The 22063-nt window shown below is 38.3% G+C and overlaps 1 protein-coding gene across 4 annotated transcripts in view; it reads left to right on the top strand.

Annotated features, from left to right (window-relative positions):
• Positions 1 to 20980, top strand: part of LSM14A (LSM14A mRNA processing body assembly factor) — a 50788-nt gene extending 29808 nt beyond the window's left edge. The window contains exons 4-11 of one of the 4 annotated variants that reach the window (XM_036273924.1): positions 101 to 223; positions 6095 to 6271; positions 6545 to 6610; positions 10006 to 10188; positions 10289 to 10463; positions 11622 to 11853; positions 18317 to 18365; positions 18664 to 20976. In XM_036273924.1, the coding sequence (XP_036129817.1) occupies positions 101 to 223; positions 6095 to 6271; positions 6545 to 6610; positions 10006 to 10188; positions 10289 to 10463; positions 11622 to 11853; positions 18317 to 18340 (980 nt within the window). In that variant the 3' untranslated portion in view covers positions 18341 to 18365; positions 18664 to 20976. Of the gene's footprint in view, positions 1 to 100; positions 224 to 6094; positions 6272 to 6544; positions 6611 to 10005; positions 10189 to 10288; positions 10464 to 11621; positions 11854 to 16080; positions 16195 to 18316 lie in introns of those variants that run through there. The other 3 variants (XM_036273923.1, XM_036273926.1, XM_036273925.1) reach the window with 3 other exon arrangements.
• Positions 20981 to 22063: the final 1083 nt, after the last annotated feature.

The raw sequence follows: 22063 nt of genomic DNA, 5'->3' as shown, positions 1-22063 counted from the left end.
GTGATGAAAATTATCATTAAAATTGTATATTTATGTAATTGAAAGGTGTAAAATTTTTAAAAGTTTTTTTTTTTTTGTCATTAAAAAAAATCTCTTAAAGCTGGAAGCTCCTTGACATCCTTTGGGACAGAAACGTCAAACAGTGGTACCCTATCCCAAAGTAGTGCAGTTGGATCTGCCTTTACACAGGATACAAGAACTGTAAAAACACAGTTATCTCAAGGTAAGCTGTTTTTTCTTTTAAATGTTTCCATTTTTAACTTCTATACTGGTTTTGTCTTTCTCGGAATGTAAGAACTTTTGCAGCTTGTAAATGACCTGTATGATTTTTATTTGGTTCTTTAAAATTTTTTTCTTCTAATTGCTGTTACAATAAGTATATTATTGAATGACTTCCATTATTTAGACTTTTTATAAGTCTTAGATCATAAAAGTGAAGAAGTGAACTTTCTGTAAGTTGGACATTTTTTTTTTGCAAAGCAAGTATAATATTAAATAGTATAATACTTAAGTATATCAAATTAATCCCAGAGTCACCACTGAAAATGAACTCTCCTTGATGAATTTGAAATAACAGCTGAAAAAAAAAAGTATTCCATTATGCGCTCACATATATCCTAACATGTTCACACAATCTAGAGTAATGATTTTCAACAGGTATGCTGCAATAATTTTTAAAACATGCAATTCTTGACTATTCAGGGACACTGACCTCTTTTCCCTTAGATTGTCAAATAAAAAGAAGCCCAGCTGGTGTGGCTCAGTGGTTGAGCATCAACCCATGCACCAAGAGATTGCCAGTTCGATTCCCAGTCAGGGCACATGCCCAGGTTGTGGGCCTGATCCCCAGTGGGGGGCATGCAGGAAGCAGTCAGTCGATGTTCTATCTCATCAATGTCTCTGTCTCTCTCCCTCTCCCTTCCTCACTCACTCTCTAAAAATCAATCAATCAATAAATAAATTGAAGATCTAACTCAAAAGAAGTATGCTATAATCTTTTTTAAAAATGGTAATAGCCATCCAGTGTGAATGAATTAAAATTATGCAGTACCTTTTTTGTTGTTGTTGTTGTTGGATCAGCAAAAACATTTTTTGGTGTGCCACAGAATTTTGGTAATTAGTTTGTGTGTGCCATGAGATGAAAAAGATTGAAAATCACTGATCTAGAGCAATGGTTCTCAGTGTGAATCACCCAAACCAAAGCATCTAGAGTGCTTAAAAATGTAGATCCTAAGAACTTCATCCCAATCCTTGGAGCTTGTGGCGTCAGCATTTTGATAAGCTTCTTAAACTATCCTATTTCTTTTTCTTTTGTTTTTTTTTTTTTTTAATTATATTTTTCCCCAGCCGAGTCTTCAGTGGTCCCAAGATTCCGTATCTCTTTGTATCTGCTGCCAAGGTGGATGTTACTGGCTCATTGCTTTATATGAATGTTTCCTTTTAAATAAAACTGTGAAATCATTTCAGAAAGGTGCTATAATCACAGGACAATATTTTTAAAAGCTATTGAGCTAATGCCAAACATAATCCTATCGTTCTCACTTCACATATTTTGAAATTGTTGTAGTTACCATTATTCACATTGATTTAAAATAAATTAACTTTTAAACGTTCTAAAATTTTGTTGTAGATGAATTAGAAATACAGTAAATATAAGGAAGAAAATTAAAATACCCACAATCTCACTACCCAGAAATAACATGCATTTATATTTTGTTGTGCATACTTCCAGACTTTTTTTGTAGATTACTTTAAGTGTTAGCACTATTAGAATTAGCACTGTTTGTCAGTTCTATGACTGTCTACTTGGAATTAAGAATTCACTGAAAAACCTGGAACTAATAAGGGACTTAAATTAGAGGGAAAATGTAAAGTAAATGCATAAAAATCAATCGTTCTAAAACCTAACCTACTAATTATGTAATGGGGATAAAAGATGATGTTCAATAATGAGAAATTGAAATTGTGTATAAAATACATAATAAGAAATAAGACCAACCTCTGTGATGAAACTACAAAATGTAATAGAGGGACTCAAAAAATAATATAATTGGAGAATCATTTTATTCCTAGACAGAGATAAAGTAAGTATTGGGATGGCTTTACTGGTCATATTAAATTTATTGTACTTTCAAAAACTCTAAGTGGAATGCTATAAGAACTTAATAAAACAGATACACATACTGTCTTAAAAATAAATGTGAAAGTATGCCCTGGCCTGTGTGGCTTAGTTGGTTGGAGCACTGTTCCATGTACAAAAAGGTCGCCAGTTTGCTTCTTGGCCAGGGCACATGCCAGCTTTCGGATTTAGTCCCTAAGTTGAAGTGCATTCAGGGGACAGCTGATTGATATTTCTCTCTCTCTCCTCCCCCTCTCTCCTTTCTCCCTCCCTCCCTTTTCCTTCCTCTCTCTCTAAAAAAAAATCAATAAAAAATATTAAAAATAAATGTGGAAGTATAACTACACCTATTTTTTTTAATAAAAAGTAATGAGCCCTGGCCGGTTTTGCTCAGCGGTTAGAACATCAGCCGGTGGACCAGAGAGACCTGGGTTTGGTTCCCGTTAAGGACATGAACCTTGGTTGCAGTTTGTCCCCGGCACTGGTCAGGGTCAGTGGGTGGTGGCCACTCGATGTATCTCTCTCATGTCAATGCTTCTCTCTCTTCCTCCCTCTCTCCCTCCCGCTCTATCTGAAGATAAATGCAAAAAATGTCCTCGGGTGAGGATAAATAAATAAATAAATAAATAGTAACGAGATAAGGCTTACTTCATAATAGTGTATTTATAAAATAAAACAGTGCAGGAATAAATTAAGAGATGAATGGGACAAAAGTCAGGAACAAATCCATGTATAAATAAGTAATTAGGTTTGGCCAGTGTGGTTCAGTGGATTGAGCATCAACCCATGCAACAGGAGGTCACCTGGTTTGATTCCCAGTCAAGCCACATGCCCCGTTTTGGGCTCGATCCCTAGTAGGGGCCCTGCAGGAGGCAGCCAATTGATGTGTTTCTCATCAATGTTTCTGTCTCTATTCTATCTAAAAATTAATTTAAAAAATTTTTTAAGTAAAAATAAACCTTTTTTTTAAGTAATGAGTATATCATAGAAATATTTCTAAATTAGAAGAAGGCCAGCTGTTCGATAAATTTTGGGACGGACAACTGCCTGATCACTTGGGAAAAATAACTAGATTCTTTTCCTCATACGTAGGACTAAACTAAATTTTAAATAAAAAATTTTAAGTACATATTTATTAGAAGAAAAAGCTATATTTGTATAAAAAATGACAGAGTAATTTTACCAACTGTAATTTCTGAATTTTACAAAATTAAAACACCTAGAATTTAATTTTTTTTTTTTTTTTTGCAGATAGAGTGGGAGAGAGAGAGTATCACCTGAATTATCCCCCCCTTTTTTTTTATCCTCACCCGAGGACATTTTTCCATTTTTTGTTCAGATAGAGTGGGAGGGAGAGAGAGGAAGAGAGAGAGAAACATCAAAGTGAGAGGGACACCATCAAGTGGCTGCCTCCCACACGACCCAACCAGGGCTGGGGACAAACTGCAAACAAGGTACATGCCTTTATGGGAACCGAACCCAGGTCTCTCTGGACCGCAGGCTGACACACTTAACTGCTGAGCCAAATCGGCCAGGGCTATATTTCCCTTTTTATAACAAAATTGCCATCATGACTAACAGACTTTAACTACAAAGGTTTTTAAAGTACAGAACAAATGAGTTTTTGCCGTGATTGCCTTATCACTATAATACTTGTCAGTTGGTTCTTTTCTTTTTTTTTTTAATCCTCACCCGAGGACACTTTTCCATTTTTTGTACAGATAGAGTGGGAGGGAGAGAGAGGAAGGGAGAGAGAGAGAGAAACATCGACGTGAAGGGACACATCGAGTGGCTGCCACCCGCACGACCAACCAGGGCCGGGGACAAACTGCAACCGAGGTACGTGCCCTTAGCGGGAATCGAACCCGGGTCTCTCCGGACCGCAGGCCGACGCTCTAACCGCTGAGCCAAACTGGCCAGGGCGTGGTTCTTTTCTTGAAGAAAAACCTGATGAGGTAAATTTTATAAACTTAGAAGACCATTTAATCTAGTATTATTGTAAAATTAACTAAACAATAGGATTGTCAAAAAATTAGCCTTTGGCCCTGCCAGTGTGGCTCAGTGGTTGAGCGTCGACCCATGCACCAGGAGGTCGCCGGTTCGATTCCTAGTCAGGGCACATGCCCAGGTTGTGGGCCCAATCCCCAGTGGGGGCATGCAGAAGGTAGCCAATTGATGTTCTCTCTCATTGATGCCCCCCCCCCCATTCCTCTCTCTCTCTAAAAAGCAATAAAGAAAAAAAATTAGTGCTTGTTTTATAAATTAAATTTCTTTATAAGGTCATAAGTGAGTACAAAATGTCTTCTCATAGGCCAAAGCTTATATAAACCACCATAATTTCCCATTATATACATTGTTTCCATTAATGGCAGGGTAACTTTGGCATTAGTGGCTAGGAATGATGATGTACACTTGCATACTTTAGATAACTATAAACATGGGGAGCATTACTAATAAATGGTCCCTGAAGCATCTAGTACACAACAACCAATGCTTTGTCAACACTCACCAGTTCACCAGTTGTTGACATTTGCAGCATATTTGGGATTCTATATAGATATACATATATAGATATAGATACATATAAAATGAGCATAATTTTTTTAAGCAAAACATTTTGGTGCAATGTCAAGGGATATGAACACCTTTAACAGAGATTTATCGCAAACATTATAGGGACAAAAAGTATGATGAGAGCACCCGATGTTGCATTCTTCTGTTCATATTGCGACCAGGCTCTGACCTCATAAAAGGAAAAATGGGCCCTGGCCGGTTTGGCTCAGCAGTTAGAGCATCAGCCTGCGGTCCAGAGTTACGCGGGTTCGGTTCCCACTAAGGGCATGTACCTCGGTTGCAGTTTGTCCCCGGCCCTGGTTGGGTTGTGTGGGAGGCAGCCACTTGAAGTGTCCCTTTCACGTCGATGTTTCTCTCTCTCTCTCCCTCTCCCTCTCCCCCTCCCTCTCCCTCTCCCTCTCCCTTCCTCCCTCCCATTTTATCTGAACAAAAAATGGAAAAATGTCCTCAGATGAGGATTAAAAAAAAAAAAGGAAAAATGGAATTTGTAAGTACAAAAACTATACGAAGCAAAAACTTGACAAGATCTTTTAAATGGCAAGGAATGAGTATCACTACTGTGTAATTATCTGAAGGGTTTATTTGTTGCTGGCCTTTTTAGTATTGATGTTTAATCACCCAAGCTCCTAAGTATTGAAGAATTTCACCTAACTTTCTAGTTCTTTAGCTTGTTTATAATAGTAATTTATTGGAGATAACATCTATAGATATAAAGGTATCACTTTAGACATATCCTTAGAAAGTACTAAAAATATTAAAGCCTCTGGAAATAATGGCTAAAATATCGATAGAATCTTGTGGTTATGGTTGTTGGGGGAAACCTGCATCTGACCTACAACATGATCTTTGATAGTATTCCTGGGAATCTTGTACTAGGCAGACATTTTTTAAAAACTTACTTAGCCTAGCAAGTTTGGCTCAGTGGATTGAACATCGTCCTACCAACAGAAAGGTTCTGGTTCTATTCCCAGTCAGGGCACGTGCCCGGGTTTTGGACTCGATCCCCAGTAGGGGGTGTGTAGGAGGCAGCCAATCAGTGTTTCTATTTCTCCCTTGCTCTCTCTCTAACAACAACAAAAAAATCAATAAAAACATATTTAAAAAAAATGCTTAAACCTTACTTCAATGGGAGGTAGAAATACAGATAAAATTCCAGAGTTTTTTGTTCGGGTTTTTTGGGGGGAGTGTGTTTTGTGTGTGCGTGGATTTTTTTTTTACGAATCTAGTGACCAACCCACTAAAGATAATCAGTTTTAAACTCTGGTCTAGTAACTAAACAAATTCAAATGTGTACTAAGGATTTGAATTGGTAGGAATAAAACTAGACATTTTTTTAGGGTCCAGGTTATTTTGAAATCCCCAAAGGATAGGGTAGTTTCTTATCTTTTGGTTACGTTTTAGGTCGTTCAAGCCCTCAGTTAGATCCTTTGAGAAAAAGCCCTACCATGGAACAAGCAGTACAGACCACCTCGGCCCACTTACCTGTTCCGGCACCTGTTGGGAGAAGGAGCCCAATATCAACCAGGCCTTTACCATCTACCAGCCAAAAAGCAATAGAGAATCAAGAGCACAGGCGAGGTAGAACTTTAGCTATTTATTAATTCCTAATTGACTCATCGACATCTTCCATTCACCTTATTTTCATTAAAAAGATATATTTTATATGAATGATCCTAGAAGGTTTAAACTGAACTTGATAGATTGTTCATTATTTCAAATTTGGCTCAATGTAGTGATGGTGGTGGGGGTATAGATTTTGGAGGGTTGGGATTTTTTTTCTCATTTCTTACTTTACAGAAGTTTTTGATTATGTGTCCTGAGTTATTTTGTTACTTTATATGTTTTTTATAGCTGAAATACACAAAGTTTCAAGACCAGAAAATGAGCAACTCAGAAATGATAGTAAAAGACAAATAGGTAAGTAACTTGGATCTGAAAGCCATATTTTATGCTTCTCAATAGAGGGAACATTTGGAATGTGTGGTAAATAATTGCTATTTAAAAAATGCCTAGCTGGTGTGGCTTAGATGTTCTGCCTCATCCATGTTTCTATCTCTCCCTCTCCCTTCTCAATAAAGAAAAAAAAAATTAAAAAGAAAATGAATGGTTGCCCTAGCCAGGTGGCTCATTTGATTGGAATGTCATTATGTTCACCTAAAGGGTTGTGGGTTTGATTCCCAGTCAGGACTCAGCGGGTTTGATCCCCATTAGGGACACGTACGGGAGGCAACTGGCCCGTGTTTCTTTCTCTCCCCCTGCTATATGTCTCCCTCTCTCTCTAAAAATCTATTTTTTAAAATGTCCTTGGGTAGCCCGGTTGGTGTGGCTCAGTGGAAAGAATGGCAAGGGTTGGCTATAAAAGAGCACAGGGGAGTTTCATTGAGGTAAGAGAATAGTTTTATATCTTACTTTTTTATGGTAGTTGTGCAGATCTGTGTTTGGCAAAATGTCATGGAACTGTACTTACAGACTGCCAAAAATGAGTACATGCAAAAACTTGAAATCTGAATGAGATCTGTAATGTAGTTAATTATTTTGTGCCAATGTCAATTTTCCCAGTTTAGATAATATACAGTGGTTAACTAAAATGTCAGCTTTGGAGGGAAACCGGGATGATGGGCATGTAAGACCACTCTACTGTTTTTTCAGGGTTTTTGATGTTTTGGTCTAATTATTTTAAAATAAAAGTTTTTGTTGTTGGGGTTTTTGTTTTTAAATTCTCACCCAAGGATATTTTTCTATTTATCTTCAGATAAGGGGGCAGAGGGCGGTGTTGTTGGGGGTTTTTTTGTTTTGTTTAATTTTTTGTTAATCCTCACCTGAGGATATATTTTCCCATTGATTTTTAGAGAGTGCGGGTGGGGGACATTGATGTGAGAGAGATACACTGAATGGTTGCCTCTTGCATGTACCCCAACAGGATGGAATCAGACCTCCAACCCGTGTACGGCCCTTACCCAGGATCCTTCAGTGCACAGGCCAACGCTATAACCACTGAGCCACGCTGGCCGGGGCAAAAGTTTGCCGTTTTCTTATTTAAATTATTTATGCCCTGAGCCTTTTTTTGAAGTTATTGTTCAAGAACTTTTTCTTTTGTGATTATTGATTTAATAGTATTATATACTTGATGTTTTGTAATCTATATTATTTATCCCAAATTCATCCACTTTATTAATATTTTATAACTTAAGTAGAGAATAAGTTATAATTTAAAACTCTTCCAAATTAAAAATTTAAGGCATCCGCCCTGCCCGATCTGGCTCAGCAGTTGGAGTGTCGGCGCACGGACCAGAGAGTCCCAGGTTCGGTTCCTGCTAAGGGCACGTACCCCAGCTCCAGCTGGGGTCAGTGGGTGGCGGCCACTCGATGTGTCTCTCTCACATCGATGTTTCTCTCTCTTCCTCCCTCTCTCCCTCCTTTCTATCTGAAGAAAAATGTTCTCAAGTGAAGATAAAAAAAATTAAGACAACCTGTAATCACCTTACTTGTATAAGAATTGGAAAGTAATCTTTCACCTAATTTTTAAAAGCTAGACATATTTTTAATGTATAGACACCTCATTTGCATTTTTATACATGTTTTTGTATGTGCTATGTGCCATAGTTATACAGTTTCTGATTTGATTTACTATATTTCACTTTTTTAATTTGGGAAAAGAGAGAGCCCCTCTCAAAATAAAATAATTATTATACGTCCATCATTCAAAAATTACATAAAATACTGAATAAAAGTATTTTTCTGTCCTCTTCAAAATTCATTACCCAGAGGCTCATTAACAGGGAGTTGGGTATTCTTTTAGATTTTTTCCTTATAATCTTATACATATAAACTATACTTAAAATTGCCCAATGATATATATATATTTTTTTAATCCTCACCCGAGGACATTTTTCCAATTTTTATTCAGATAGAGCGGGAGGGTGAGAGAGGGAGAAACATTGATGTGAAAGGGACACATCAAGTAGCTGCCACCCGCACAACCCAACCAGGGCCGGGGACAAACTGCAACCGAAGTACATGCCCTTAGTGGGAACCGAACCCAGGTCTCTCTGGACTGCAGGCCGACACTCTAACGCTGAGCCAAACCGGCCAGGTCTCCCAATGATATATTGATTTGAGAAAGGAAGAGAGAGACATCAGTGTGAGAGAAACATCAATTGGCTGCCTCCCATATGTGCCCCAACTGGGGATTGAACCCGCAGCCTTTTGGTTTATAGGACGATGCTCCAATAACTGAGCCACTCAGCCAGGGCAATTTTTTTTTTAAGACAGGAATATCATGCTGTATGTCCTGGCTTGTGGCCAAAGCATTTTTAATAGTAAAGTTTAATGTTTTAAATATTCCACTTAACTAGAATTAAGTGTCTGGATATGCTGCTGGGGCGGGGGTTTGTTGTTTGTTTTCTCAAACTTGGACAGTTTGCCAAACTTCAGCCAACGTAAACCTGTCTGTTCTCTGTAGTCACTTCTGATCTTTGTCAGTATGTATTAAAGATTACACATAATTCTAATCATTGAATTCATACTGCTTTATGCTCTGTATGTTTTGTTAACTCACATCAGGTACTATTCCATATTCCTGGTTGTTACTTTTGCTTAACTATTTCTCTTGCATTAGATATTTGGGTTCTTGAGTTTTCACTGTAATTTATGCTGTTTTGGCATTGTTTTATCATACCTTATAAATTCTGTTATCATTATATTGTAGAGAAAGAGTAGGTGCAGGAAGATTTGAATAATATGGAACCACTGAGAGACAACAAAGATGGAGTAGGAAGTGTTTGGAATGGTTGAGACCCAGTGCTTCTTGTCTTTCTTGTTTTTTGTGATGTGGAAATAACACCTCCACCTTGCTCTGATCTGTGTTCAGTTTGTTCTGATCTGTGTTCATTTATTTATTTATTTGTTTATTTTTAATTATAAATTTTGGTCCCTGTGATCCTTTCCATAAAAGGCCTCCTAAAATTTGAGAACCCATTGTGTATTTGGTACTCTGTAGGTATTAGGGATATAAGCAAAACATAGCCCCTGCCCTCTAGGAGTATATACAGTAATTTAATACCAAAGTCTCCCATATTCTATCAGCTACATATATGAGTGTGGACCCCATAAATATACATTTCATGTGTGCTGTTACAAATTTCATGTGTGCTAAATATTAAATGTTAGTGAAACTTCATTTCTTATTTATATAAAAAGTACAAAGATAATAATTTATACAGACTTGAAAGCATTTCTGTTGTTGACCATTTAATATAAAAACCACAGTAATGGCTTCTGTCTTACCAGCTTATTTTTTCTTTTTAACATAGTTCCAGGTGCTCCTTCAGCTCCAAGGAGAGGGCGTGGGGGTCACCGAGGTGGCAGGGGAAGATTTGGTATTCGGCGAGATGGTCCTATGAAATTTGAGAAAGACTTTGACTTTGAAAGTGCAAATGCACAATTTAACAAGGAGGAAATTGACAGAGAGTTTCATAATAAACTTAAATTGAAAGGTGAATTTTTATTATTTTACTCAGAAAAGACTCTTATTTGACTTGTGAACCATCAATATTAGTCAAGCCTTGACGTCTGTGTTATGTGCTTGTTTTTCAGTGGAAGATAAACTTGAGAAACAGGAGAAGCCTGTAAATGGTGAAGATAAAGGGGACTCAGGAGTTGATACTCAAAACAGTGAAGGAAATGCAGATGAAGAAGATCCACTAGGACCTAATTGCTATTATGACAAAACTAAATCCTTCTTTGATAATATTTCTTGTGATGATAATAGGTACAGCCTTTTAAGCTGCTCTTGAGCTCTTAGGAGGTTGAAGTATGAAATGATTTCTTAAAAATTCACAAGGTTTAATGAATACTTAAAAATTAATGACTGCCGAGCCAGTGTGGCTCAGTGGTTGAGCATCGACCCATGCACCAAGAGGTCGCCGGTTCAATTCTTGGTCAGGGCACATGCCCAGGTTGTGGGCCCGATCCCCAGTGGAGAGCATGCGGGAGGTGGTTAGGCGGTTAGGCGGTGTTCTCTCTCATCAGTGTTTCTCTCTCCCTTTCCCTCTCCCTCTCCAAAATCAATAAGGGGAAAAAAATCTAATGACTGAAATTTTTTAACCTTTTCTTCTGCTTAAAGAAAGTAATTGTATTTAAATTAGTAATTCAAACAGAAGCATTCATCTAACATCTAAGTAAGACCTTTTACTTTATCCCTCTACAGTGTAGTTAAAATAAAACCAGGGCTAGAAGTACTAATGTTACTTTGAAGTTTGCTGATAATAGTAGAACTCTGCCACATTTCAGTAAATGTGGATCCAGAAAATTGTGAGGTTAATTAAAGGAACTAGCATAACAAGCTAAAGAGTTCAGGGTTTCCACTGACCAATCCTAATTGTCCTTCTGGCTACAGTTTAGTGCCACCTGGTGGCAGTTTTTTACTTCAGTTTAAACATCAATGGGGTTGATTCTGAACCCTATGATTGGGCTCTAGGATAAGCAGCAGCAATTCAGACACTTGCTTCAGGTATCAGGTCCAGGGATTGGGCTGGGATCATACCGGGGATTCAGGGACTACCCTCCTGCTCCCAGATCCTGAGACAGGGTTTCCTTTCCTAGCTTTGCCTTTTCTTCCACTGGAGCTGAGTGGAGAGGAGTTAATTGCCCATCCCAATTTATCTGAATTCCCATATGTTGGTGCTGTTGTCATGTTTCTTTGTTTAATCAACTATATTTGCAAGAATCTAACAGTCATGTTTTCACGTGAAATTTAACAGACTATTACAGGATCCTATTGCCATGAACAACTTGTGATGACTTAGATAAGGTGCTTATTCTGACTTGATTTTTAGGAATTGCTTCCCCTTAATTTGGGAATTAACATAGTTTTGCTTGGAAATGTTCTTTAAAACCTGATACTAAAGATTATTTGTGTTTATAATAGAGAACGGAGACCAACCTGGGCTGAAGAAAGAAGATTAAATGCTGAAACATTTGGAATCCCACTTCGTCCAAACCGTGGCCGTGGAGGGTACAGAGGCAGAGGAGGTCTTGGTTTCCGTGGTGGTCGAGGGCGTGGTGGTGGCCGAGGTGGTGCCTTCACCGCCCCTAGAGGATTTCGTGGTGGATTCAGAGGTGGTCGTGGGGGCAGGGAGTTTGCAGATTTTGAATATAGGGTAAGTATGGTATGCTTTTAATAAAAGTACATGTCACATAACATGCATTTTAATGAAACTCAAAATGTTTTTACTTCAAAAATTTTAGGTCATTTGTATAACTTCCATTTTCACTTGATTAGGATATTTGTATCATTTTAAGGAACAGTAATTTCTTGGCTAATAAGTCTCTTTTGTCTTTTTTATTATAGAACTATGGTTTTAGATTTTATGGACTGGTAAAATTTCCTCCAAAAAGCTATTAGAGACTGACTTAGGATTGTTTCTCTTTTCTGTTTCTTCTTTTAAAATTGTTTTTTGTTGGAGGCACAGAAGATCACCAAAGGCATTATCCAAAGAAGGATTATAGCATATCATCTTTATTTCAGATAACAAAGTATGCTTTAACACCACAAGAGTCTAGGAAGGGCATACTTCACAATGGAAGACAAACCTCCTATACATTTAATATAAACTAACATTTTCATAATATTTTGCATGTACTAAGCATTGTTCTAATGTTTTTCACATATTAACCCATTTAAACCTCACAGCAACTCTGAGGTGTGGGTTCTCTTTTTTTTAAATTCTTACCCAAGGATATTTTTTTCGTTGCTTTTCAGACAGAGTGGGAGGGAGAGAGAGAGAGAAACACATCAACTGATCACCTCCCACACGACCCTGACGAGGGCCGGGGACGAACTGTAGCCCAAGACCTCCTCTGCCTCTGTACCCTCCACGGCCACGGTTTGGACGAACAGTACACGTCCTTGACTGGAATCGAACTCGCAACTCATTGGTCCTCGGGCCGACGCTCTAACCGCTGAGCCAGGGCATAGGTTCTCTTTTTAATCCCCATTTTACAAATGAGGAAATAGGTATAGAGATATTAAATAAATTTTCCAAGATCAACTACTAAGTGATGGTGCTGGGTATTGAACCTAGTAAATTTGTTCTGAGTCAGTGCTCTTAATTTAGTTTTGTGAAAGCCTCAACTACATTTTTCTTCGTTTTCTTATGTTGCTATAGTCTTGAAAATCTCTTGATACATTGACATTTGGGAACAGCTGCTAGAAAATTATATAGCTCTGTATGGTATGTTTATATGAATTATTTCTTTAAAGTAGTCTGTAAATTCAATGTCACTATCCTAGTTTATTGATTTTTAGGGATAGTGGAAAGGAAGGTAAATACTCACAGAAAGGATCAAAATCTTATGCCCTGGCCAGTTTTGCTCTGGTTAGAGCATCAGCCCATGGATCAGAGAGTCCCGGGTTTGGTTCTCACTCAGGGCAAGTACCTCAGTTACAGTTTGTCCCCAGCCCCAGCTGGGGTCGTGTGGGTGGCAGCCACACGATGTGTCTCTTTCACATTGATGTTTCTCTCTCTCTCTTCCTCCCTTTCTCCCTCCCACTCTATCTGAAGATAAATGGTCCTCTGGGGAGGATTAAAAAAAAATCTCCTTGTAAAGAGGTCTACTAAGAATAGCAAAGGGCAGCTGAAAACAAAAAGACCTGCTGGTGGGAATTTCATTGTCCAATATTTAAAACTGACCATTGTTAAGATCCTTCTTAAAGGTTCAGTGTTGGTGGCTTTGGGGTCTGGTCTGTTTTGTTTTTGTTTTTTATGGATTGATTGATTTTAGAGAGAGAGAAACATCAATTTATTGTTTCACTTATTTATGCATTCGTTGGTTAATTCTTGTTTGTACCCTGACTGGAGAGCAAAACCACAACCTTGGCATATGGGGATGATGCTCTAACCAGGTAAGCTAGCCAGGCAGGACTGGTTTGTTAATTTTGATGCCTTTGATATTGTCTCATCACAGCCAAGACTGCTGAAAATTAGCCTCATCATTAGCTCTGTCTATTCAGCCATTGTAGCCTAATGGAGCTACAGCATTCCTAACTTGCAAAATTGCCATTCCAGAAGACTACATACATCTTAGGAACTTACTGCTCTTACCAGTGACATTTTTGTTATAGAATTCAGTACCTTTTCACAAATATTTGCCCTTAACTCCTCTGCAATATTTGACATTGATCACCACCCACCCAACTTGATGTCTTTGTTTCTAGTATTTCATACATTTGATATTTTGTAAATAAAACAACACGTTTCTCAACAGTCTATGAGGTGTTTCATGATCTTCCTGCTTCTCCAGGTTAGAAGTCCAGTGCTGTCTCTAGTTCTTTTTGCCAATGTGACTCCACTTCTCTTCATTCACTCTGCCTCAGATATATGGGCCTTCTTGCTCTTGTTTAGGGACATTTCTGTCTCATGACCTTTTTATCCAGTCCCTCTGCCTGGAACATTCAGTTTGCTTCTTGCAAGCATTCATGCTCTTGCTTGTGCTCGAGTGTGCCCAAGTACACTCTCTCCCTCCGCCCCCTCCCCCCCCCCTTTCCCTTTCCCATTCCCTTTTCAGGCTTGTGGATGCATAGCTTCTAATCAGATTTTCAGCGTGGACCTCATATGGTTCCACCTGCATTACTCTATCTTCACCTGCTTTGTGCCTGTGATCAACTTAAACTTCACCTTCCTCAGAATGACCTGATCATCTTCTTGCCTTCCCATCATGTCAACTTTGCCTCTTCCCAGTGTTTGATTGGCTAGTGATACACCATTCTTTTTATCTCCCCAGGCAGTGGAGGTATCCATAATCATGGTCCATTTTCACATCACCTCATTCATTCCTTTGACATGTCCCTGCCAATTACCACAATAACCCACTGATTGGTCTTCAGACCTTCAGTCTCTCTCTACCTCACTTCAGATATATATCAGCTACCTGTTGAAGAACTTAGGACAACTTGCTGAAGACTGCATTGAGTCAGCTTGGTTTGAGAAAAAGTGCATTTAAATTAGACTTTAGTCCCAATGAGAATTTCAGTAATTGTTGCTAGTATGACCTTAATTGAGTCATTAAGCCTTTCAGATACTTAATTTTGACATTACTCTTCCTGAGAGCATCGTCCCACTCCAGGGATGCTCTAGTTATTTGGATTTCACAGACATATAATTTGAGTGAAAATCTTTTTCCTATATCTTTAAACTATTCATTTAACTCTGCCCTTATGCATGCACAGAATATATATATTCTTAATCATTTTTTAGATATTTGAAAAAATAACTATCATGTTGTTTGTATAAGACTGGACTGTCAGCCCGCAGACCAATGAGTCACAGGTTCGATTCCGGCCAAGGGCATGTACCTCGGTTGCAGTTCATCCCCAGCCCTGGTCGGGTCATGCAGGAGGCAACCAGTTGATGTGGCTCTATCACATCAATGTTTCTCTCTGTCTCTCTCCCCCCCTCCCTCCTACTCTATCTGATAATAAGTAGAAAAATGTCCTTGGCTGATGAATTTAAAAAAGAAAGACTGGACTGTTATTTCACTTTTTCTGAACTTGCAGTAATCACAGTGTACATGATGCATGCACTTATTAGTGCAAACATTTTTCTGAATCATGTCTCACTATTTGGTAATTTTGAGCCTCTAATCCACAAGGTGGGACAAGAGTAAGTTTACAGTGGTGAGTACACAAAACACTGCATTATTTTTGTACTTTTTTTATTAATTATTGTATTATTTTCCATATGAACAACAAAACCTACTTTTGCCTCACCCTGTTTATTGGAGAATTAGAATGCATTGTAGTGGTTGTCTGCGTGCATCTTTGTCTGCACTAGTGTATTTTCTGACAAAATCTACTTGGGTGTTTCAAGGATTGACAGATTCACTGGACCCTAAGGCATTACCCCGCTGGTTAAAAGTTTCTAATGTGACATTGCATTGCCCCCTCTTCTTACTGTGTGAGGGTCCCACTTGACATCCAGCTCTATTTCTCATTACCCTTTAACTTATCTGGTTTAAGCAAGTTAACTCATGGTCATCTCTTATACACACTGTTTTTTATTCTAACTCTGACCTCATTCATTGACCAAATACCCTGAATTCTTTATATATGCCAAGCACTGTGCTGGACATTGGTAGTAAGCAAAACAGACTCGGTCCCAGCCTTCTTGGTCTTTACAGTCCAGTGGGAAGTCAGACACAGCCAAAAGTCAGGGGCTCCCTTTCATTGCATTTCACAGTCTTGACCACAGTTTCCTCTGTCCTTGGAAACTTCTCTTCCTTCCACTGATTTCTTCCTTTTCTCGCCTCCTATAGTATCTCCTTTCATCAGCATACATTTTAAATACATTAATGTTGTCTATTTTATGTGTTTTATTCTGTGTCACCAGCTAAGTGGAGGCCTCTTTTCATTAGTGAATATGTATTCCTTTTCCACCAAAACACCTTGCTCAGTATGGAGCCGTAATGGACTTGAAGTAAGTACTTAGCATATGTTAATTAGGAATATACTATTTTAGCCTCTGGTGCCCAAGATCCATCAGTGTGGCTAGCCCTTGATTGTTCATTCCGAAGTTGAATGAATGGTCCTTCTGTCTGCCATGAGAGCCTTGGCCTTCTCAGCAGTTTATGCATACTAGATCATATCATCTGGCACCTTTAAAGGTAGAAATAGTAAGTGATCACTATTACATACGAGAGATTTACCTGCAGGAATTAAACTGATTTCTCAAATATATAATACTTGTCAGAGGTGGATGTCAGTGGCATTTGCAGCAGCCTTCATGTAATAGTTGGCTTTGTTGATTGTGCTCTATTGGCATGAATCATTACATCTTTAGGCTGAGCATAAACAAATCTGATTGTTCAATGAAAACATGGGTTTGAACCCTGGCTGGTTTGGCTCATTGGGGTTCAATTCCAATCAAGGGCATGTACCTCGGTTGTGGTTTCTCTCCAGCCCTGGTCGGGTCATGCAGGAGGCAACCAGTCGATGTGTCTCTATCACATCTATGTTTCTCTCTCTGTCTCCCTCCCTCCCACTCTATCTAGTGAATCATAGAAAAATATCCTTGGGAGAGGAATAAAAAAAAGCATGGATTTGATGGGGTTACTGGTGTTTAGAACTATCAACCAAAGTAGAACCTCTCTCCCACCTCACCGCAAAATGTAGAATTAGGAAACCAAGGACCCAGAGAGGTTAACTGTCTTGGTCTAGATATAAGCTAATATATAAAGCCACAACTCTCTTTGATTTCCAGCCCAATTTTTCTTAAGGATAATGTTAGAAACATGACTTGTGGTGAGTCTGGTCCAGTGTTGCTTTCTTTTTCTTTCTTTTTTGGGGGGCGGAGTAAATCAGGCCAGGGATAATAAGAGGACAGCCAGCAGCTCCACTTTAAGTACTGCTGCTAAGAAGTGAAACCACCATGGTATATGAGACATACTGCCTCCCATTTGAGTGTGTGTTTCTTCAGAGAACGTCCAGAGACAATGGGGTGTCCCTTATGACTCAGTATGGTTCTCTTTCTCCCTTTTCTCCTCTTCATCCTCTACCTCTCTGTCTCTCCCTCTTTTCCTCTCTCCTCTTTCTTGTTTGTTTTTGTTGTTGTTGTTGTTTCTTTCAGAAAACCATAGCTTTTGGACCCAACTAGGTCTGGATTAATCAAATAGCTTTCTGAAAGGTTAAAAAAGATCAGAGCATGTAAAGGGTGGGTTTGGTGGGGGGTGAAAGGATTATGTTCAGCTTAATTCTTTTTTCACTAACTTACATCATGCCATATGTAGTCCAATTTAATAACATTGTACAAATGGTTTGGTGTTGTATGCATAAATAAAGTTAAGTCTTTAACATAGGAAATGTGTGTTTCTAACAGTCATGGTGAGAATCAGCAGTTAAAAACAAGTAAATGGTAGAAACTAGTCCTGAGGAAAATAGAAGCCCCTGGCTCTGATGCTGTGTGTGTACAGGCCTTTAGTTTAAAGTCAGTCACACTGGAAAACTAGAGGCTCTTTGAGATTTTTACTGCTTTTTCTTTAGTTACATTTTTAATTTTCCAGTCAACTCTCTGATTTTCAGAAACTTCTTTCAATTTAAAAGTCATCTTTTAAAATGAATTTCTAAATCATTGCTTTGTCCTGGCATGACCTTTTGGAGAGAGATGTTATTTTACTGTCTGGATATTTTATTACTTAGTAAAGACATCAAAGACTTAGATTTTATTAATCTTTTTCCAAAGTATGTTATTGGTTGTACTTGATGAATTTGACTAGTACGTTGAAGGTTTAAGTTCTATCATTGTTTTTAAAGATTATAGGATGGCAACCAATGATAGTGGGGTACACCTGTATCTTGGCAGGGGTCTTCTTGCTGGGACCAGTCCACAACACTATTGCTTTCTATTCTACCACTAACTAGAAAATGCAGTTAATAAATAATGAGCTCCTGCTGGGTGTGGAAGTTGTAAAAAGTGTTTCCTGGAAATTAATGATACAGATTTATACATGAAAGTAAAAGGACAAGGGTGTATTTAAAGATAATGGAAAGTATACTTAAGCAAATGAGAAAGAAATAATTGTTAATTAACCAATAATTTGAAATGAGCTATTTTTTTTTTTCTTTTTTAGAAAGACAACAAAGTTGCTGCATAGTCTACAAACAAGTCTTTGAAAATAGGTGAATTTCTAGCTCTTCGTGGTCCTGAGAATTGGTTTCAGTCTTTACCAAGAATGAAGAAGTGAATTCGCTGTATATTTGTCACCAGCACTGGGTTTTTTTTGTTTGTTTGTTTGTTTTTCTGCTTAATTTCAAAGATATGATGCAGTTATATTGGGCGGGGTGTGGAGGGCAGCTCATCTTTAAAAATGAGCATTAAATATATTTGAAATAGCAGAAGTTTAAGTAATTTCTTATGTATAGTTAAACTAAAGTAGTACTTCAATGTTACTTATAAGTATTTTTTCATCACTGAAAGGATTTTCTTATCACTAAATTGTATTTGGCAATTCTTGCAAGTTGCCTGCAGATGGGGCCGTGATACTGTGTTTCAAGCCACAGAAAGGTGTGTGTGTCTGTGTCTGTGTCTGTGTGTCTGTCTTTTGCCCTTTCTTTCTTTTTGGAAATCCTGTAATGTCCCTTTTGAGGAAGCTTATTTCGTCAGTTAATTAGGGTGCTGGATGCTGGAGAATTTTGTCAGTCAACTATGTACACACAGTAAATACTGTTTCTTAGGCAAAGGTAACTTTTTTATATAGTTGTAAAATTCCATTATATTCCATTGCCAAAGAAACATTAAGAACTTTGTATAGCTGTATAAAAAGCAACTAATTTTTTAAAGAATAAACATTTTAAAGTCAGCAAACATACTGTGTCCTTGCAGAAGTTGTGCTGAGGAGCAGAGCTATGGGTGGGTCTTTTTTTCATAGCTTTCCAGGCTTAAGGTTTTTTTATTTTTATTTTCTTTTTTAATGTTTAGAACACAAATGAAGATTTGATACATTCTTTCATTATATAAAAAGGATAAATTACTCATGCTCATCATAAGAACTTCATTTTATATTAAATGGCATATCACAGGATTTGTCCACATAATAGATATCTTCAGTATATGAATGTAAATAATCATAGATAAGAATGTACTTAGCTGTATTTTCAAATAAGTAACCCCCCCCCCTTTTTTATGCCAATAAAACTAGGTATCAATTAACCTGTTCTTCCTGATAATGCCTGGAATTTTGTCGTGATAAACTGACTCATTCCATTATATTTCAAGAGGATTCAGAATGTTAGAAATGATTTTGGCAACCTATCAGATATCATCATAACACTGGTCCTTGGGCCTGTGGTTCATAAATGACTCTAGAGAGTTCATGGCCAACTATAAATTACTAGTAAATCTTTTTAATATTTTAAGCTATAGTGGGAAAGAAAATCTGGCCACTTTTGTGTTTTTATGAAGGCCATGGAAGAAAGGGATCCAAAGATTTAAATATTCTTATCTCTTTTGATTTTATTAACTCTCTCCTTAAACTATTCTGTAGTGATAAATATGTGGAAAACTTTACCATAGGAGAATTAGAATATTTAAAGATGGTTGATATTTTTAATTTTATATCTTTTGTATAGCTCTACAACAAAATGTTTTGTAATTTGGTTTCATTATTAAGTTTCAGTACTTGGTAGCCATAATTTAGATAATATTGTTTAATACTGTTTGCTTTGCATGTTAACAAAACCATTTGGAGGACCCGTAAATCATGATATCGAACACATTTCTGAGGCATTCTGAACATCAAAGCAAGTGCCATGGCAGTACTTTTAGACTGTTTGAATGTCCTGGGCCTATTTCAAGAAAAACTGTAAATACAGTTCTACATGCTCTAAAAGAATGAATTCATGCATTTTCCAAGCCCTCTGGATCACTACTAGGGCATGTGGTGCCCCAATAATAACTGGCAGCATGACATACCTGCAGTGCACCTTTCAATATTAAAGCAAGGTTTTTATTCTGAGACAGAATAAAACTCTTCAATAAAAAATGTTCGTCTAAGTTATTTCTCTTTAAACAGTAATACTCTCTTATAATAGGAAGGTAAAACATCTTTAAAATGTCAGAACAAAATTATGGTCATGCTTTTACTCCCTAGAATGCGACCTCTGAACAGGCAGGGGCAAAACAGGAGAGGGAAGGGCTGGCTCCTCCTAAATTCACTTACTGGATAGACCATGTCTCCCTCCAAAGGCAGAACTTAATGTAAGCCGGAGGGAGGGAGGTCAAGAATGTTAATCCAGCTCAGTGGCTCTTAATCAGTGGCTGAACTGACATCCTGGAAGCATTTAAGAAAGTGGTGGAGTGGGGGTGTTTTTGACTGTTCCAATGACTAGGAACCACCATTGGCATTTAAGAGTAAGTGTCAGGGATGGTAAATGTCTTGCACTATGCTGGACAGTGCCACATAATTATCCAGCCCAGAGTGCAGCAGTGGCCCTTCCACTTTGAGAAATACTAGCTGAACTCCCTCCGCATGGGAAGACAATGAGGGGGAATTAATTCTTCCCCCTCGCCCAAACTTACTTTACATGGGACATGAAAGGACAAGTATAAAGGGACCTTACTTCCAGTAGCAGTGTCTACTACATTTTGGAAACCCATTATCATTCCATCCAGTTCTTTCTCAGTGATTCGCAAATCTCAGAATCACCTGAGAAGCATTTTAAAGGTAAAAATCTTGCCCTGGCCGGTTTGGCTCAGCGGTTAGAGCATCAGCCTGTGGTCTGGAGAGACCCGGGTTCGGTTCCCGCTAAGGGCACATGCGTGGGTTGCGGTTTGTCCCCGGCCCTGGTTGGGTCGTGCGGGTGACGACCACTCGATGTGTTCCTTTCACATCGATGTTTCTCTCTCTCTCCCTCCCACTCTATCTGAACAAAATACCGAAAAATGTCCTCGGGTGAGGATTTAAAAAAAAAAGGTACAAATCTCCATGCTGCACACCTAGAGAGTCTCATTCTGAAAATGTTATAGTGGAGCCTGGGAATCAGTCTAAGTCCCACAGGTGGTAATTTTTTATTTATTTATTTATTTATTTTATTGATTTTAAGGAGAGAGGAAGTGAGAGAGAAACATCAATGAGTGAGAACATTAATTGGCTGCCTCCTGCATGTCCCCCACTGGGGATTTGGCCCACAACCTGGGTATGTGCTCTAACCAGGAATCGAACCCGTGACCTCTTGGTGCATGGGTCGACACTCAACCACTGAGCCACACCAGCCGGACCCACAGGTGGTCATTTTAATCAGCCAGGTTTAGAAAGACAATTTTGGAACATCACAGCCAGCTTATCTAATCTAGCCCCTCGTTTAAGGGTGAAAGTCTAGGATTTTTTTTTTTTTTCATTTCCCCATTTGAAACCCTGTATATCCAGGTTGTGACTGGGGCATGAAGAGACGGAAAGGACTAAGTCTGGGCAGTGGGTGAGGACATTTCTGCAGGACAGAATAAGGGGGAAACAGAAATTAAGACTTACATTCCCTCCAAGGTTTGGCTGCTTTGAGTACTAAGATTTAGTTTTTTGTCTTAGCATACAGGAAATGCATGTGTGTTGTATCTGTATCTCAAATTTACATGGCTGTTGTCCTTGCTTCTAGATTATCTACCTGAAAGAGAAGCTTCTGTAAGCTCCTGTGTTAATAGCTCAGATCTACTCATGTTTGGATTCAGTGTTGCCCTATTAGATTAGAGACTATAAACTGGTTTAAACTGACAGTGGGACAGTGTCATATAATCAAGATGAGTGAGCTCTAAAAGGAGCTCAGATGTCTCCAGTTTGCTTAGTTTACCTGTTTTGACTGTGTTTTTAAAACATGGCAAGTATTAT

Source organism: Molossus molossus, unplaced genomic scaffold (assembly GCF_014108415.1).
Source record: "Molossus molossus isolate mMolMol1 unplaced genomic scaffold, mMolMol1.p scaffold_m16_p_21, whole genome shotgun sequence".
NCBI classification, from domain to species: Eukaryota; Metazoa; Chordata; class Mammalia; order Chiroptera; family Molossidae; genus Molossus; species Molossus molossus.
This window is presented reverse-complemented; position numbering and strand designations above follow the sequence as displayed.